General features: G+C 35.8%; 1 protein-coding gene across 5 annotated transcripts in view; it reads right to left on the minus strand.

Moving 5' to 3' along the window:
• Positions 1-146: 146 nt before the first annotated feature.
• LOC110020314 (transmembrane E3 ubiquitin-protein ligase 1-like) overlaps positions 147-20,583 on the minus strand; it is a gene marked incomplete at its 3' end in the record, with an annotated part of 43,034 nt that continues 22,597 nt past the window's right edge. For 4 of the 5 annotated variants that reach the window (XM_020718370.1, XM_020718371.1, XM_020718374.1 and 1 more), the window contains 11 exon segments: positions 147-532; positions 908-1,008; positions 1,437-1,553; positions 2,597-2,925; positions 3,343-3,510; positions 9,972-10,065; positions 10,237-10,296; positions 10,654-10,811; positions 18,366-18,443; positions 18,592-18,655; positions 19,779-19,836. In XM_020718370.1, coding sequence (XP_020574029.1) covers position 532; positions 908-1,008; positions 1,437-1,553; positions 2,597-2,925; positions 3,343-3,510; positions 9,972-10,065; positions 10,237-10,296; positions 10,654-10,811; positions 18,366-18,443; positions 18,592-18,655; positions 19,779-19,836 — 1,228 coding nt within the window. 5 annotated transcript variants of the gene reach the window in all.

The following is a 20,583-nucleotide window of genomic DNA, read 5'->3' on the forward strand; positions in this document are numbered from 1 at the left end:
ATATATATATATATATATATATAATTTCTTTATTTCGAGTTAAAATGAGCAGAACACAATCGAACAATGAGTTATTTATGTTCGGCTCATTTATAATTTGAAATACACATTTCTCTTGATTCTTCAACAAGCTAGACCTAATTGACACAAACCTTTCAACTTGAACTCTAATTGCTCGCAACATTTTCTTTCATTTATTTAATCATTTTGAACCCCCAACTTATCCTCCCAAATCCCAACATACATGTTATGGATGATTCTAAGCCACTACTCTTTCAACTGCTACAACATCCCGAATATTGCAGATTCCTTGTGAAGAAATTATCAATTTACATGTACATAGGATGACGTCATAATAGCTGTTTAAATAGACTAATTTGTAAAATGCAACTGTACAGTTGCAGCAATGATAGAGCTCTTTAAAAATGAGAATACCTTTTTTGCTGCCCCGATCCATTTGAAAGCCTTCAATTGTGAGAGCAACGGCTAGTTCCTCAGACTGCAGAGTGAAATTTTTGTATGCTATTGAGACCTGCAAGCATACAAGTTAGAAGGTAAAGTGACATTTATGAAAGAATCAAAAACTACATATCACAGGATGAGAATCTTTCAGGTTGAGAAATTTTAATTGTTAGGGACATTTACATACATAAAACCCAATTCCTATGTATTTACATATCCACAACTAAATTTTGCTTTTCATATTTATGCCATGCAAATCTCTCGTATCACAAGAAAAACATCACCATTTTAATGTCTAAAAAGTGAAATACACCTTTTTCATGCATCGGTAAGGTGGTATGTATGTAAAAATTGAAGTTTGTGTGTTAGATATGTAAATACATAGGAATTAAGTAGTATGCATGTAAATCTCCCTTACTGCATATATTGGAAGTGGGGTGTTTACTATGCTGGGGGGAGCGAACGCCGGCAAGTAGGGCATTCCATCTTTATGTCCATCCACCGCTGCAAGCAGCCGGAATGGAAGAAGTGATCACATGGTGTCACCTGCATCATTAAAGTTATAAAATTAAAAAATAAAAGAGTACATGATTAAAGTAGCTTTAATTTTTAGATTTGTTCACTTTAATCCCAGATTTTTTTCAAGTTTCCAATTTGGTCTCTCCATTCACTAAATTTAAATCAATTTGACCATACCGTCAAAATTTATAATTCTTTGAAACAAAATTGTTTGGGGAAAGATTTTCACAATGGAGTTTCTTGTAAAGCTCACTTCCGCCAAGCCTTATTCAAAGAAATAGCAAAATTACCAATAGAACCAATTTGCTTCATATTCGATGAGTTGAGGGATTAAATTAAACGCTAAGAAAAACTTCGGAGCAACATAAACACATCGAAAAGTTTAAAAAATTATTTGATTTTTTATTTAAGAAAAAATTCTCGAGAAAATAGTGAGAAGTTGGAAAACTCAGTACCATGTAGTCACTCGATCGCTGAGTCAGATCAATTGCTGTCATGCAGATGACACAGTCAGTGGCTTGATGGGTATTGTTCTCTAGTCTTCTATTATAGCTATACTTTTCGGGTAATATCTAGAAAAAAAAGGAAAGGCTAACATAAGAAACACAGAGATGATGACGCACATTTAATGTAAAAATACTAAAGTTCTTGTATGGTTCTTCATGAGGATGGTAATAAGTAATATTTTGTTTCTACACAAAGCTACTGTCACTTATTCTCTGTGTGACATTTGTTCTAGGAAATTTGAAGATGCTTTTCTTATCTTTTTAGCTGTTCTTTCATACATAATATTTGAAACTGACTTTATAGTCATTGTCATTTTGTCAACTATTAGTAGCTAGGACCTTGCTCTTGCCACTTGGAGAAAAAAATATATCGAAAAAAAAAAAAGAGAGATCTGTGGAATGTTTTTTTCTTTAGCATCTTCATTATATGGATTAAGAAAAAAAAAGGTAGATGTTTTTCTAACAAAACGGAAGATGAGAGGTTCATTTAGATTTAATATTAGAAAACTTTCATTTTGCCATATTTAACAAATCTAGATAAACGTGTTAAACATAAGCGCAACAACATCAATGAAATCAACAAAATTATTAAAAAGAATCAAGTGGGCACTCATCATCAAGAACTACTACTTATTTTGCCATAATTGTACATTTTAACTAATTAATTGTCTTGTTGTTCAATCTTCTTTGTGTTATTTTTCTTCTTTCCATCGTATTGTTTCCTATATTTCTTTTTTACTCAATGAGACGTGTTTACCCAACTTTTTAATAATTTTTTTTCCCTCCCTTTGTGCACTTGTATCCCAGCTCCTCAGAAAGATAATAAATTACGCAAGAACACTTTAAAGATATATAAAACAATAACTTTGGAAATAACTAAACATATGCCCTGCCTAATTTAAAAAATGGGGCATTTGCATACATATCGCCCAATTCTTATATGTGAACATATCTAACACCTAAACTTTACTTTTTTACCTTAACCCTTCCATACATCGGTAAGATGTTATGTAAAAATTGAAGTTTAGGTGTTGGGTTTGTAAATACATAAGAATCGAGTGGTATGTATGTAAATCTTCCTTAAAAAATACATCAGATAACTTGCATACCTGGTGAGGAATAAACCATCTAGATCCGAGAAAATGTTGTAGGATAAGAATCAATGCTTGAAATCCCATGAATATGCACAGTGATATGCACCAACTCCGGTCAACTTCTATACGCATAAAGTTGTTTGGGCAGCCGAACATGTATAATGGAATTGCGAGACGAGTCACACTCATGCCTAATATATAATGAGGGTGCATAGGTTTTCTCGTATCCCGAATAACATTGTTGATGATTTGAGGTATCCAAAATGAATACATAATGAAAAGGATTGGGCGCAACAAACTGTGGAACTCGTACATTATAAGAATTCCACCTAGAAGGATGCCATCTGTAATTGGATAGAAAATTAATCAATTAAAAAAAAATAAAGTTTACATACATACGACCCAATTCCTATGTATTTATATATCTAATACCTAATCTAATACCTAATCTAATACCTAAGCTTTGCTTTTTTACATTTATACCACCTAAATATTTCATATCACATAAAAAATACCACCATTTCTACTTTTAAAAAGTGAAATACACATTTTAATGCATAAGTAAGATGATATGTGAGTAAAAATTATAGTTTATGCGTTAGATATGTAAATATATAATGTAAATCTTTAAGAAAATAATACAAATATATAAATCTTATTGTTTAATGCAATCAAATGGTTCAGTGCGCATTAGGACATTGTAGGAATGAAGAGAGAAATAAGGCAGTATTTCAAAAGTGAAAATATAAATAAATTCTTACAGAAACGGCTGTAAAGGACTGATAGTTCACGTCTCATTGCCTCCCAACCTTCACCATTGCTTAAAGGTCTACTAGCCTTCCAAATAGCAAGAAGGTACCGCATTTCAAAAATAGAAAAAACTACAAACTTGAAGAAGGCTGCTGTCGCAAAAGCATTGAATAGAGACTCTGAAACATAGAGAAACAAGTAAACATAACTACGATGATAATGTTGCACGAACAAAGAGTAAAAACCAAAAGAACTATACTATTGTACAGGTCCGAGTTGCTTAAAACAGGACGACAACAAATTTACCATTAATGAAGATTAGCAATGATGACACTAAATTCGATATTAAATCTAATGGCAGTTATATATATATATAGACACACACACACAAAAGGAATGGCTAGAGACTATTATACGAGCCTCCAACCACCTCTAATGTGCCTAATAAATCAAGCACCACTTGCTTAAGGCCAACTATGTCAGAGGGAATTCGAACCCCCAACCCGAGGGGTCTTATAACGTGAATGCTATATATATATATATATATGAGAGAGAGAGAGATTATAGGAAAAGTCCAAGAGCTGATTTTATTGAAATAGAAAATGATACATAAAGATTGTATGAGAAAAGCCCAAAAAAGGCACCCTACCATACGATACAAGTACGGTAATACCCCAACAAAAAGATACAGATAGACTCAATAAAATGTAAAACAAATTTAAAACATGCAGAAAACAAATAGCTAGGGACGGACCAATTTAGTCCTGCCTCTTCCTCTAGTTTTAGGAGCGGAACCAGATAAACTTTGAAGAGCCGTGCCATTGCCAAGAGTCACCAAAGCATCATCCATTAAGTTTCCAAGTTGGAGTGAGCCCCCAGCCTTCTTCTTCCGTCGAGAAGTGTAAATTTGTCATTATTCATCTGAAGACTAGCTCATGTGATCCTCGATCTGATTTGATGTTAGAGCCGCAGTAGGAGGAAAGACAGTCGATGTCACCGCGATAAGTTCCAATGTATGTGAAGTGTGAATTGTTACCTCTGCACCTGATGCTTCCTGAATAGGAGCTGCGGGACTATCCTGATTTTCAGTTCGAACATTATCCGTACAGTTCGAACATTATCCGTTGTAGTATGGTCAGGAGAAGAGATCCCAGGGGCAGACACCAACTCTTGTCTTGTGGTGATTAGGTTTGCTGGAGCGCGTTCAGGCACATGAGGTGCACTAATAGTGTGTTCCTGTTTTTGACTATTGGTTCTCAACTGTGGGTGCAATCTGAAACTTTCTTCTGCGGCTGTCCAAACATCTTGTAGTGCTTGCAGTAGTATGATTTTTATTCCATAATGATTTTTTACCAATAACCATTATGAGCAGATCCAAGCTAGACTTATTATACATCTGGTAGTGTAATATCTCGTTCAATCAGAATCCTTGCAATATAGGCCTTGATAAATGAACTGTAGGTAAGTCTACCTCCAAAGGTTTTCCAAGAATAGTCTCAATTGCATATAAGATAGGTAAGTCAAAAAAATGAAGCTTGAGTTCAGGTAATGAGAACCAGATAGGTGCAGTTGGAGGTTATTGACTGGGATCAAAATTGGGGGTCCATTATATATATATATATATATATATATATGATCGTTCATACTTCTTAATGTAGAACCTAAAGAGAAATACTATCTATAAGCACGAAAATGTGATGAGATAGGTTTAGAAGGGTATAATGTTTAGTTATGGTGCAAGTTGTTTGAAAGAGTTCTTTGAGAAATAATTAAACCAAACGCAATATAATGACTGACTATCAAAATAGAATTCATTAAGCCAAACCACAATACAAAAGGCCAATGATACATATTTGATCATTTTCCAACCCATAAATATAATGCAAGCAATGTTGGATAGTTTTAGTGAGCAAAAGATCAAGGAAAATATACAAAAGAATCATAAATGAGCAGTCGTGTCTCGTCATATGTTTTGAATCATCTTTTACAATTTAGCTGATTTACATCTAACATTCTCTGTCATATAATTATAGAGCAAAGTGCCAAAATAGTCCCCGAATATTTAAAACGAGTTGTTTTAGTCCTAGAGTTTATTAAAGTGTCAAAATAACCCCATATTATTTTAAAATTGAGCTCTAATAGTCTTCCATGGGAACTATTTTAGCCCATATTTAAAGAGTCTGGGGACTGTTTTGACACTTCTATAAACTCTAAGACTAAAACGGCCGCATGTAGATAGTTGGAGACTATTTTGGCCCTTTACTCTATAATCATATTCTATTCAACAGGAAAGTGCTTAAAAGAGTGGTGATAACGTCATTAATATCTTAGCATTGTGAAGTTCAACAAGGCCATAAACTAATTAAAACCTAACATGAGGTAGAAGAACATAGTTCCTCATCAAAATATCATCCTCATTATCATCATCATTATAGTTACTATTACTTAGTTTTATCAAAAATAATTGAGGTTGGGCTTTACTTTATAGATCCTCATTTCTATTCATTCATCCTGCGGGCTGCATGAGCTGTAAAACTATTTCTTATAATCATTTTTATACAAATTCTATAAAGTTACCTTCAATCTACCCCATTTTTCTCCTAATCCATTTATAATTAAATTTATCAATGTATCTAATTATTGCATATTCAAATCCTCCTACATGCATGAACTACGCAAGGCTATTTTCACTATCTCATTTTCAAAAGAAGCTCTCTCAAATATATTCTATTTAATTTTGTATTTATCTTAATATTCATATTTCTGCAATGCTTAACTTGTTCTTCAAAGAATTCTTTATTGTTCAACACCTAAATCCATAAATAAATGGCCTGATTGCTTTTTTAAATTTACCAATAACTTTTCATGACTTTATTTGATCTTGTGATAATGTTAAGGTGCTTTCTATTATAATCAATTAGCTTTAACTTCAAAGTATATATCACCATTCATATTTTGATTCTTACGTATAATAGATCCAATATACTTAAAACTTATCACTCCTGAGCACCACTTTATCTTCAAATAATATTAACTAAAAATAACTTACATCACACCAAAAATTATATACATATAGTCCATTTTTATTTTTCTAATCATTCTCCTTTTATTTCTTAAACATTATCTCCATCATTTTAAGACTTTACTCATTTCAAAAGGTGTCGAACTAATTCAAATCATGCCTTAAAGAGAAGCATATACTAAGGTAACATTTGAATATCATATTTTAATGTAATATTGGTTTTTATTCTTGGATTGTCACATAGCATCCTCAAACATCCAGCTAGCCTTAGCGCAAGGTTGTTTCTTCCTTTTGATCCATCCAATTAGCAGACTAAGGACTTGTAGTTTAGCTTCTTGTCCCTCCTAGTGGAAGATGGTCACGAAGCTCTAAAGGTGAGACATCTTTAAGTTTCTCAAGAAATATCGTTACCTCCTACGACATGTCCTCTTTAGTCTTTTGCTTCTTATCTTATCTAAGCAAAACTTCCTTTAAGGTGATTTTCCTTGGTAGCAATGTCATTTTCTTTGAGTTGGCTGCCTCGACTCGCAAAGATGCCAATCTTTTTAGGCCTTGCTTGGTGGTTTCAATCATGGACACCAAACAAGCTTCTCGATCTCCACGGTGCACTAGCTAACGAAAAATGTTATGAGGAATGCTTTGTCTTGATCTAAGAAGTTCATCCACCAAATACAGTTGATTAACAAGTATCTCATTTTCCCCTTTCAACTAGGTAAAAGAATAGGCTTAAGGATGCTTCTGTGCGGCCAAATCCAGTTTATTCACTATCAAAGTGGATATCATATTCTCACAACTCCCACCGTCAATAATTAGGCTGCAAATCTTCCCTCTCATGGTACACCTAGTGCGAAAATATGCCTTGGCTATGAATGATCATTCTTTGGCTAAGTCTTTAGACCACCTTATGACTAGCATCTCTCCCTCATCTCCCTGGAGTTGATGTTCCTCATGTCGGTCCTCCGTAGTTTCTTACTTACTCACATCTTTGACGGCACCCTACTTAGTGAAGGAAACAACTCGACTCGTAGGGCAGTTGGAGGTTGTGTCCGTAGCCATGACACCTAAAACATCTCTCAACATACACTGTGTTGAGCGTGTTACTCTTCTCGGGCTTCTTTCTAAGACCTATCTTGTCATTCCCCTGTCTAGTCTTCCCATCTCCTCCAAATGTAACATTGTTGGTAGCTCTATAGGTGGTGGTCTTTTTTTTTATTATTATTGTTTCTTCACCTTCAAAGCTAGGTTTTGGATATCTTTCAGTGACCAATAGAGTTATAGTTGAACAATATTATTAATACCAGATTCAGACCTCGCGAAAATATGGCTATAGTATGTTCTTCTAGCTTGACCAACTCGCATTTCATCTGAAATTGCTCAAATTGTGTCGTGAACTCCTCTACTTATATATAGGTCTCTCTGTTATAGGTGATGTAGCCTCAAAAACATATCCCGGTGATAGTGAGGAAGTAAGTACCTCCTTTGCATCTCCATCATCTTCACTTATTTTGTAATCTTCTCGGTTCCTTCCCTCCTTTGCCTCTGCAAATTTTCCTATCACAAAGAACTCTTTTCAATTTGATGACCACGAGATTCACCCTCATGTCTTATGACACCTCTTTGTATTCGAAGATTCTATTGATCGACTGCAACCATTAGAATGAAATTATTTGGATCCATCTCTCCTTAGAACTCCAGTAGATCCACTTTCACTTCGAAATCTCTTTATCTTCCATACGTCGTCTCCTCCCTGAGTCTCATCTGATAATGAATTCTGAAGCAATATGATCAGTTCTCCTCATCAATGAAGTCCTCCCTATGGAAAGGGTTTAAATTCTTGTCTCTTTCTCCTATTCGACTCCCTGCATCTTAATCGAGGGTAATTTCCCCTTGGGTTCCGCCATCAATCTCTGCAAACCTCTACTGAAGTCGACGAATCTCTCACTGTATTTATTCTCAAGTATGTTCTGGCACATGTCTCATTGGTGGCATAGTTAAGATTTGGATTTGTGGGAATGTAGGAGGGCATTGGGATGGGGTACAATAAAATTTTTGTGGGTGATATGGGGGGAGCTATTGTATAAAAATTAGAGAAAGTCGTCTTAGATGCTTTGGTCACATTAAGTGTTGACCATTTGATGATCCAATTAGGAGAGTAGATGTTTTAGATTCGACTTATGTTAAGAAAGGCAGAGGTAGACCTAGGAAGACTTGGGCTTATTGTATAAAAAATAATCTTAATTTATAAAAACTAAAAGAAAATATGACACTAAATAGGAATCAATGGAGAAAAATGATTCATGTAGTCGGCCCCACGTAGTGGGATTAAGGCTTTGTTGTTGTTGTTGTTGTTGTTGTTGTTGTTGTATATGGAGGGAGCTAGAAACAATAGCGTAGAGATAGGGTTAAGCTAGCTCTGATGTCGAATGATACCGAAGTTAAGCCAAATAACAATAGGGAAAGTAAATATTATTACTCAAAAGAAAATAAGTTACAAGCAAAGATACTTGAAATAGGAAAAACAACAAAAACACAAATACCCCCCTAAGGTGAGGTTCGAAGGTGGTTGTAGTTCGAGATGGCAGAAATTGAGAGTTGTATGTGTTAGGGTAGTCTATGGTCAATTAGGGGAAGGTTGGTCTGCAGCTGGATAGTTGCGGAGAAGCCTGAAGAAAATGAAGGTGGCGGCAGCAAGGGAGAGTAGGGGTGCAGGGTTGTCCGGTGGCTAGACAGCAAGTTAAGTGGTGGTGAGGAACTCTAGGAAGGGCGGTAGCAGACTTGGGGGTGGTTGGAGGCGCTGCAACAATCAGGAGAGGGGCAATAAAAAAATAGAGGGCGGTAGAAATCAGGAGAGGGAAGGATACACACTACCTTAGGATGCTTACAGTCGAAGTACCTTCTCGACCTCATATAAATCCCTAGAAACAGAAAAGGGACATCGACGACTGTTCTAATAGAAATTGAAAGCAAAAAACCGACTTAATACACAAAAAATAACATATTTATAGATTTAGGGTAAAGAGGAGTGGGCTCCGCTCCAAATAGGAGGGAAAACCAAGCTTGAAAGGACTGGTCGGTCCTTCCTCTGCCTGGACCAAACCGGTCTCAAGCGTACGCGACAATTGGCGTGCGTCAGGGACAGTGATGCCGCGCAACAAATTAAGATTGTACATTCTGCAATGGATAATTAGATTTATAAATTAGAGTATTGATTCGTGCTTCTAAGCCTTCAGCACTTAAAAAGCATGTTTCTGATTCAAATTTTTATACATCATGTTGTAATATGATAAATCTTATAACTTTTGATGATCATTCTACTTTGCAACTAATCCATAATATAGTTCAAGATGAAATAAGCATGTCTGTTTTCCTTCATGAATGTTTATCAGTAGTTTACCCTCAAGAAGACAACAGATTCTCACATCATTGCATTTAGATTCATACAGCTAACCAATAGTTACTCGCAGAAAAATACATGATTTGGGTGGCATGCACATACCTTTACTAGAATTTTAATATTTATATTCCTTTATGTAAAATAAATTGCAAAAGTGTAGAAATGTAGATTCAGAATGATATTAAGACTGGGCCAATATGATAGTAGAAAATAGCACCGCGCACCTACTAATATTCCAGCTGTCAAATGCAAAAGACAAAGATATGCATCCATAATGGCCTGCTGACCAATCATCACAATAGAAACTTTGGCCGCACCCTGGAAGAAAACGACCAAGTGCTCTTAAATGCACAAATAATTTAAATGCATGCACTATTAAAAATTTTTAAGTTGTTTAAATTTATTTAATTTTATTAAAATCAAAAACATATTGGACATTAGCCTTCTATTTGAACTAGAAATTATTGTAAAGCTACAACGAAACCTTACAGATTGAGTATTGCTATGTTCCATCTGTCGAATCAGCAGCAGAACTTGGAGGAATGAAATCTATTTAGTAGAAGGTCAAAGAAATCTAAGCTATCATGGTTATAAAAACTAGGAAAATTTACGTATTTAGCACAAAATTCTTATGCATTCACATATCTCACAACTAAACTTTAATATTTACATACATAGCACTTTGGTGTTTTAAATATATGCATGAAAAGGTGTAGTATGACACCTTTTAGAAGTAGTAATAGTGCTATTTTTAATGTGATATTAATGATTTGAGTGATGTGCGTAGATATGAAAGTATAGGTGTGAGATATGTAAATACATAAGAATTATGTGCCATTTATGTAAATACCCATAAAAATAGTTATGGGAAAATTTAATTACTGTACTATTGGTCATGAAGGATACAAAAGTGACCATTAATGTATAGTTAACGGCTTTGTTATAATAGACCTCAACATTGAGTGAAGTGGCATTTATTAGTATAGGTGAAAAGCACTCTCCATCATCCTCAACAACAGGACTCTCCATTAATCCCTCCAAGTGGTAGCAGTCATGTTCACCATCTAGACAGAAGTTAAAAAGCAGCTATTAGCACAATGGAATAAGTGTATGGTCAAAGAATGAATTGTTATAAGCTAAGTTATATCACTATGCTAATATTTTTATAACTCGGAACATAGAAGACTAATAAAATAACCGTCTTCACCGGTCTTCCCGCCTTATTCATTCCCCACCTTAGTATAGCCTAGTAAGGATTTTACGATATATAAAGGCATGAATGCTCTTCAAATGGTGATTAGGATAAAAAAAATAACTATCAAATAGTGATCTAAAAGTATTCAAGGTCCTTGGAATAAGAAAAACTGTCAGAGTTAATCACCGAAAAATTTGGGGCGATTAAAGGAAGAATGATTCTTAGTTTATGCGACATTCCAAATGAATCTATTCAAAAAAGCTTGCTTAGGGCAAGACTCTGTAATTTCAAGTCACTTTGATGCCTAAGAAAGTCATAACAGGCTGCACAAATCATAGAGAAGAAACACATACAAGATGGACTCGAATCAACAATTGTATTTGGAACTTTGATGTTATTTAACTCCAATTACGAATCAAGATTCAAAATTCAAGAACTAAAAGCTGAAAGAAAAAAAAAATCTAGCTACGTAGGCCTTTGACCCTCAACCCCACACATATAAATGAAGATAGAAGCAATTACAAGAAAATGGGTGCTTTTTGGCACCTACATATGAAAAGATGTGAAATACATGAGAGGACTGTTGACCTCATTTTCAACAAGGTCTTAGTTTCCTACTCCAAAAACCGAAAATCTAGCCTCAGAAGTTCCTTGTTAACCATCTTAGCAGACTAGAAATGGAGTCCATCTCCCAAAGAACTTCAAACCACTTCTTGACTCATTTTTATGAAAAACTCGCATGAGTGGTTCCAAGCACTCAACTTCTAGTTGCAAGGACTAAGGACTAACATGTAGAGGGCCTGAAAACGAGTTCCTACAGGATCAGACAGCCATAAGTGAGCCCTCCATGACTCGAACACTCGCGAACACCGCAATTTACTCACTCACCCCACCACGAATGATGTTGACTTGAATTGACGTGATCATCAACAAACTTGTCCGGACAACCCCAGATGACGAAACTGACCATGTCGGCGCATCCGGAACGTCGACTTTAGCTAAAAGAGACGCCCATATTGTTATGGTTCCGTGCGTGAGCATTTAACATGAAATCGATGCACATTTTTTTTAATTAGCAGGGCGCAGGCTCGGGCTCAACCCAAGTTCAACTCCGGTTCGATTTGGACTGGACTTGGGATGAACAAGGGTTAAATAATTTTTTAATTTTAAATTTAAAAATTGAAATGAGTCATTTAATCTTCTCTTAATTAGAGTTAAGATTTTCCATTTGAACGGGCTGCATGAATGGAATTCATTCAATTCCCCGCCAATGCTTGAGTAACGTCTCTTCGGTTATAAAACCTCTCCCCTGCATTCAACTCCATCGGCCTTTGAAAATTCGGCTCCCCCAGCTCACCTCTTCTCCTCGGCACAAAAGTCCCTTTCTTCTGCACCCGCTCACCTCTTCGTTGCAAAAAAAACCCGTCTCTTCCCCTCTGCACCGAAAGCTTTCCCTCGCCTCTTCGTCCTGCTCGAAGCCCTGCTCTTCTTGCTGAAGCACTCCACCGCAACTATCCCGCCTCTCCCACCTCGTCTCCTCTTCCCTGCACCAAGACCCCTCTCGATCCCGCCTCCTCATGCCGAACAAACCAAGCCGCTCGTCTCCCTCTCCCGATCGAAGCTCCAAAAACCCTCGCTCGACTCCCTCCACCGATTGAAACTCCTGCGCGCCTCTTCCTCCACTGATCGAAGCTCCAAAAACCCTCGCTCGACTCCCTCCACCGATTGAAACTCCTACTCGCCTCCCTCACTCGACAGACTCCTTCTCCTTGCGCCGAAGCTTGCTCCCCGCTCCTCTGCTCAACCAAAGAAGCCCATCTCCTGCTCGCGACCGAAGCACCTCTCCCGCTCGCGACCGACGCCCTTTCTTCTCCCTCGCGATACTTAGCCCCTCCTCACACCGAACAGCCGTTCGACTCGCCCTTCCTTCTCCCACAATCCTTCTTCACGGAAACGCCTCATCCGACTCCCTCTTCTTCTCCCGATCAAAAACCCATCGCTCCACTTCACCGCCCGCTCATTTTGAAGCCCACCACCTTCTCTCTCTCTAACACGAAAGGAAGAGACGAGCATTCTGTAGACGTCGTCACGTCCTTGTAAGCACAACAGCTGAAGCAGATGAGAGTAAGGAGAGCGGCTTGTGGCGTTGCACTAGCTCTGCACGACATTCTTCTAGTTTTTCATCTCTTGCAAACACAAGGACGACATTATATCAACTCCTGCTGTAAGTGGAACAATCTTTCCTGGGATTATAAGGAGAAGTATCATCCACATTGCTTGAATTGCAAGTTTTCAGATTTGGATTTGGCTCATAGCTGAAGAGTTGTGCATTCCCCATTTAAAGCTCACGACAATACATTCTTTACAAATATCTTCACGGTCTATTTCGAGTTATCCTAACTTCACAAAGCATTGGTGCGGGATCCTTTGGGATTATACATCATTTTTTTATTAAAGTTGATTTTTTGTCTTTATTCCTCCAGCATTTGGCCAAGAAACATAATCTGGACACCAAGCTTGCTTACTCATAAATGATGATGCCTCTGCGCTTTCATGTTAATAAAATTATCATAATTACGACCTGCTTTGTATTTGAGTGAAATCTCAAGGTTTTGTTTTGCTTTTAAGGAGCATTGAAGTTCTAATTGATTTATTTTTACTGCTTTCTTACCACAAACTTGGCAAGCTTATTTGATCCAGTTTACATTGTTATTTTCATGATTTAGTTTGGTTTAGATTTAGGGAATTATTTTCATTACTTTCCTTTAAACCTTAAACCAACTTTGACAGTTTTATTTCGTTAACCCTTCATACTCCGCCTAAAGATTTGATTGAATCGATCAATCGGGCTTCACTAGCCCTTGCCTTGATTAAATTTTTTGGTGGAAAATTTACATACATACCACACAATTTTTAGGTATTTACATTCCTAGCACCTAAACAACCATACTTACATGTGCACCACTCAATCTTTGTGCATTTACATGAAAAGGCCTATCTAAACTTTTTAAGGATAGAATCGCGATATTTTGATGCAATATGAAAGATTTGGGCGGTATAAATGTAAGAATCGAAGTCTAATTCTGAGATATGTTAACACAGGAATTGTGGGGTATGCATGCAAATCTTTATTCGATTCTTCTTGGTCGGCTGCTCGGTATTATAGTTGTTTTGAAGAAGGATTGGGGTGTCGTTCTAGCTTGTCATTCTTACTGTTTTGTCTCGACTTTTCACCGTTTGGACACTATAAATGGCTGGTTTCAGATGTTTTATATGCTACCCGGGTGCTGATTCATTTACTGTTTTTTGAGGGGCTTTGTGCCCCATTTAAATGTTGATTTTGGGGGACTTTACTTGCTACTTTAATGCTATTTGGAGGGTAATTAAATGGTGTTTTGGGGACTGTTTTGGGCTGATTTTGTTGCAATCTTGGAGCCGGTAAACTCCTTTTCTTGGGCTGATTACACACTGTTTGGGCAGCGTTTTGAGGTCTGATTACACACTGTTTGGGGCTGATTACACACTGTTTGGGTATCATTTTGGGGTGCATTTGTTGGTTGATTTGGAGAGGTTTGCGCACTGTTTTGAAATGAGTTTAAGGGCTGTTTTGAGGTTTTTTGTAGGCTGGTTTGGAGCTGCTTGAGCACCGTTTTGACACTGTTTTGGCACTGTATTGGAGTGCTTTTGTTGGTCGATTTGGGGCAATTTATGTACAATTTTTTGGTGGTTTTGTGGGCTAATCTTGGAGCCCTTAAACACGAATTTTGAAGCCTTCAAATGCACAATTTTTGGGAATGTTAAAGGGCTTGTTTTGCTGCACTTTCTTGGGTACGTTTGGTGCCTTGTGGATTGCACTTTTTGGTTCAATTTTGTGGCTTTCGGGCTGTAATTTTCTAAGTCTATCTTGTGGCTTTTGGATTTCATTTCTTTTTATGTTGAATTGGAGAACTTTCGGGTCGATCAACACTGTCTTGGAATGGATTTAAGCATTCTTTTCAGAGTTCAATTTAATTACAATTGTTGAAAGATTTTAAATGCTTTTAGGTTAATTCACTTGCTATTTCCCCTATTGGCTTTGTTAGTTTTGGAAGTGGGTCGGCCTTCTCTTTTCGTTTGTTTTGTTACTTTTGTCTAATGGTTAAGTCAAAAATGAGAGTTTCTGATTTAATTATTTGGAAAACACTTAATTTAGGGCAAGACACCTTAAACCACTTCAAGCCCAAATTAGAAACGTAGGCTTCCTAGACTTTAGGAGCACACCCTAGGTGAGTGTTCATCAACCTAATTTTCAAAGGAATGATGAAACGAGACATTTGACCTCAATCCACAAATCGATTAAAGCACTAGACACAAAGATGCACCAAGATGCGAGGCTTCCTAGATTTTAGGAGCACACCCTAGGTGAGAGCTCATCTACCTAATTTTCAAATGAATGATGAAACGAGACACTTGACCTTAATTCACAAATCGATTGAAACACTAAACATGAAGATGCACCAAGATGTGGTTCACGACTTCCTTGGTTAAATCAAACAGTAAAATTCTCGCAATGACTTAACCTACAGTGAAACTCAATGCACCGGGATTCGAGCTTGAACATTACACTCAAATTTTTTTAGTAATTGGGGACATTTTTTAATGCCACATATGAATCACCGGACTAGAATAAGTCTAGGGTCTAGGTGACAAGGGCAATGACGACACTGCTTATGTGTGCTTAAACGAGAGATATGAAATGAGATTATTAGAATAGTATCGCCTACCTCAAGGACCTTCAATGATGAGAGAAGATAAGGACCGATGATACTATTCGCCAACCCTTGGAGAGATTGTTGCCCCCGATGCTTTTAAGTCGCCAGTAGTCCTAGCACGATTAGAGAGACTAGTCTGTGAACTACACTATTTTACATTTACAAAATAAAAAAAAAATTTCTTTTGCCTATTAAAGTGAACTTTGCATGTAAATTTAAATAGCAACTTTTGCATGAAAAATTAAACAATTTTGGTAAAACTTACAAAGGTCCACGACTAGTCACTTGGATTGAGGTTAAGAACTGTCTTCCGTAGATTGTCGGGTTGATAACCTTACCCAAGGTTGGGAAGTACACTACAACTCTGAGCCCCCACCTTTACTGATGTCTTATACCTAGTCTTGGTCTTCCATATGTGACCGCGAATTTTGCTTTGTCTGTTCATATTTTGCTACGACTCATTTTTCTGACTTTCGTACTGAAATTTCTCGCTTTGCTTATTTTTCTTACAAGTTTATTTAAATCTGTTGCAAATCATACTATGCTTGTAATGTTAATCACGCAATAGCAGCAGATGCCCAGGTAAACTTTTACAGTTTACTTACAGCATTTTATTTTACTGCATTTTAATTTTCAAGCATCTTTTATTTATCTGCAATTTGCTTACTCTGCATGCAAAACTAGAATCGAAACCGAAACCAAAACCAAAAAACAAAACAAAACCAAACTTTGACACAAAAATTGTGAAACATAAACCACCAATGTCAAACACTTAAACCCTGGAGCCATCGCTACAACAGGAGCTTGGAGCCAACTTTGTGAGCAGCTTAGCGAGAAGCTTGGATCGAGCAATAAGAGGACATTCTTCAACATTATCTCTTCCTAGCATAATAACAACCCATAAGACTTCGAGGTGGCTCGCCTAGCGTGACTTAAATTCTCACACCCTCTTTAGGCTCCTGTACAACCATGTTGTGCAGCGTAAGTCCTAACTCGCCTTAGGTTTAGAGGTTGTCGTGTGGCACGGCGTAAACCCTCTTATCTCTGTGGACTATTTTTATAATCAGATGTTATGCAAATGTAAGTCTCAAATAATAAAATTGGCAGAATCAAACACCTAAATAACATTGTCTCTAAAACTCAGTCACACATTAGGATGGTTTGAAAAGTCACTGAGGTTTCTCCTCAAGATCTGTGACATCTCCTACCTTTTCATTTCTTTGGACTCCTGAAAAATAATTGTTCATATTCGAGTCACTCCCACTTGTCTTTTCACGTTCTACCGTGAAAACCTAAACTTTGAATTCTTGAAGACTAGTACCTCTAATCATTATTGAGAGTTTTCTCAAGTGAAGCTCGTCATTTGGGATGTAATAAATTATAGGGGTTTGCCTCTATAGGGAACTTGGAACCCAGGTAAAATAAACTCTACTTAATCTCTATATTAAGTAGGAGAACTTGTCGTTCACACATAAAAAGTTTCGCAGGCCAAATGGATATCACAAATCTCTTAGTTTGCAGGATTAGGTCTATCGCCGAGGTATACACTCATTTTTCGGGAGGGTGTAATATTCGCGATATTGGCATGATTATGTAAACTATTGGATGATTGAGATCCATTTGGTCTCATTTTTCGAAAATAAAAATATACTACTTTCAAAACCCAAACTATATACCTATTATATTAAATTAAATTTCAAAATTATTTCCAATTTTCAAAAAGTTGACCGACAAAGACATGACAAAGGGATGTTATGACATCTTAATGAAAATAAAAACATAATGAAGAGAAGCATTCCCCAGATGTCACAAACGGAAACACTTTGGTTAAAAAACAATATGTTCCGCTAAGATCAATGCATCTGATTTGGAGTAATCCCTTTAACAAACACACAACGCACTTGTAATGGAGTAATTCATTTAGCTTGAGGAAAAAAAATGTGCCCGCCACAAACATAGAACAATGATTTATGTTTTTGATCTCCTAAACAAATGGCAAATAACTTATATCTAAAAAGAAAATTCAATCAAAATTGGATCTTTCACATGATCTATAAATCAAAAGCTTTCATGAAGTTCGCATTAGAATTTGTATATGCACCAAAACATCAAACTCAACATGAACCATGACCTGAATTTAGTGTTGAAATTAAATATGAGATCACGTCTCAACCAAACTTGAATTAGAAAATGAATCCTTCCTAACTTTAAAATTAGACAAATCATGTCTATAAAGGTTATTAAATCATAAGGATTATTTCCATTTATCAAAAGAAAAAGGAAAATTTTTAAGCAATCTTACAAATGTATTTTTAAAATTTTCTTCCCTCTTGGAAAGCATATCCAATGGAAAATATATAAGTGCACATCCCAAAAAGGAAGGAGACTGGCATTAGATATAATGGGAACAACGAAGAAATTATCCTTTTAACAAGGATGTATAATAAACAAAATGTTCGTAGTTTAAGCGAGCACCAATATAAACAACCTCAGGAGATATCGGCAGATTTGTAAAAGAAGAATCCTACAAAGTTCGTATATTTAGAGGTTCATAAAGCTTAAATGAGAAAGCCAGCATAAATGAATTATTTCAATAAACCTCCAATGAGAGCAAAGTGAAGAGAGCAAATTACAAATAAACAACAATAAACAAGCTTTAGATGAGCTAATACCAGCTTGTCTCGACGAGATCCGTGAAACATGGGCAGATATTTCAATGTTGCAATGTTTCTCGATTTCATCCGTAATTGCTGAAAAGCAAATATCAAGACTATGAAATGGCTGTCAAAATTATAAAGAAATATATAGCTTCAAAATGAAATATTTTCAGCATTTACAAAAAGCCCATGCTATTGTAAATCTTGTTTTGGATAATAAAATGAATTACATTAATCTTACATATTTTCTTTCTCACTGTATCCCTGGGAGATTCTTGAAAAATTTGAGAGGAAAATGCTCCTAGCTATGTCATGCAAGAGAGATAAGAAGTGAAAAAATCAGCTCCAGTGTCAGAAGAGCTAGAATTATAAGGAATCTTCTTAAGAGAATCTATAGAACAATATATCTAAAATAAAATATTAAAACTAGAGTATAAACAATGACGAAAATTAATGGTGTTCCATCAGATGCAGAATTCATGCAGATCTGCATGCTTAAGCTCAATAAAAATGTCGATAAAAACTGACCTTAGTATATTTATTTAAGAAGTTCTATTTTATTTCTTAGCCCTCAATTTTGGGTATTTGACATGGCTTTGATCTTGAGAACGAGATGTTCTTTAAAGTTTTAGTGACATCGTGATGGGATATTTGAATACGTGCATGATAACTGTACTGGACTTGACAGCTAGAGTTTGTCTTGAATTTGGGGACCAAATTGGAATGATTTTGTGTCAATTATATCTACTAACCAAAGAATAAAAGTTATTAGTTTCTGGAGGCATGTAATTTGATTAACTTTTGAAGAGCCAAATTATATATCTTGGCATCTTGCTTTAAATCCTATGTGCTTGTGGTCTGGAGGAAGATATCTCCTTCTATCAATGTGATGCATGCATTTTTACCACCTGGTGACTACTTTTCCTTAATCTTCTTCTTAAATTTTAAGTCCAATTTTTTGGTCAAGTTTAACAACTGGTAATTCAATCGCAGCCAAAAATTTTGGTTGTTTGCTAATTTTTTGTAGTTTGAATTTCTCGGTCATTTCTTCAAATTCAATATATTGTTGCATTATCATTTTGGTTCAATTTAACAGATTTTGAATTTACACTTGAAAAAAATGTGCAATTAGTGATCTTTACTTTGTGAAACCTTTCCTTTTTTTTTTTTTTTGGCGATTCACATTTATGGCTTTATTCACATTTATGGCTTTCAACTTAGTAAGCATTATGAGAACTAGAGCTTTAGCTGTCCTACATCATGCATGTTTAATTTATGATAGAAGTCATTGCTGTCCAATATAGTTACATGAGAAGTAAACAAAAATAGAACTACCACAATGCTCTATATCTTGATAAATAAATTCAGAAAAAGGAAACTGTAAAACTAAAACATTGAATATACAATTGGAAAATGTTTACTGTTTACCAAATGATAAGGATTCGACATAAAGTGCGCTTCTTGTAGCAGCACTGCATCTGATCCACTGCAGCAGAGAATAAAATAAACATGACAAATAAGTTGTGAGTGCTAAAAAAAAATAGAGAAGTGAAAGCAAAATTTTATAACCTTATATATATATTGAGAAAAAAAGGGACCAAATAAAGCGCATTAATAGAAAAACAAATTGAAATGAACAGCAGCAGCAGAAATAAAAATAAATGTTGAATAATTTTTCCTCTTAACATTCTAGAGAAAACAGAGCAATAGCATATCATAGAAGGCAAACCACAACTCATGATTAGGTCACAAGTAAACTAACAAGAATAAATCCATGCATGAATTTCAATTCATTCACTCAAATGCAAAAAATAAAATTTACAAATATTACAATTAACAACGAAAAGATTTAATAATGTTTGGCTGAACTAGCAGCCACTCATGATTAAGGTATTGAAAACTATAAGAACATCAAACTAAAAGAAGATGATTCAAGATTTAATGATTAACTAGGGCTGAACCTTGATGACAGCAATAGAAAAATAATAGAAATAAAATATTAATAATAACATTTAAATATCATCTTCATTAACTTTAGCCCGACTATTTGGGGATGGCTTTATGAATACTCAATTTGCTTACGATGAAGGTTGCTTGAGCTGTTAAACCTAACCATCACAGATCATTTTGAACCAATCGGTATCCATTATACCTTAGACCTACCCTTTTTGCATCCTAATCCTCCAACACTGTTCTTCTACCTCTAATTGGTGCATTATCCACTCTTCGTTGT

The sequence above is a fragment of the Phalaenopsis equestris genome, unplaced genomic scaffold (assembly GCF_001263595.1).
Source record: "Phalaenopsis equestris unplaced genomic scaffold, ASM126359v1 Scaffold000094, whole genome shotgun sequence".
Classification (NCBI taxonomy): domain Eukaryota; kingdom Viridiplantae; phylum Streptophyta; class Magnoliopsida; order Asparagales; family Orchidaceae; genus Phalaenopsis; species Phalaenopsis equestris.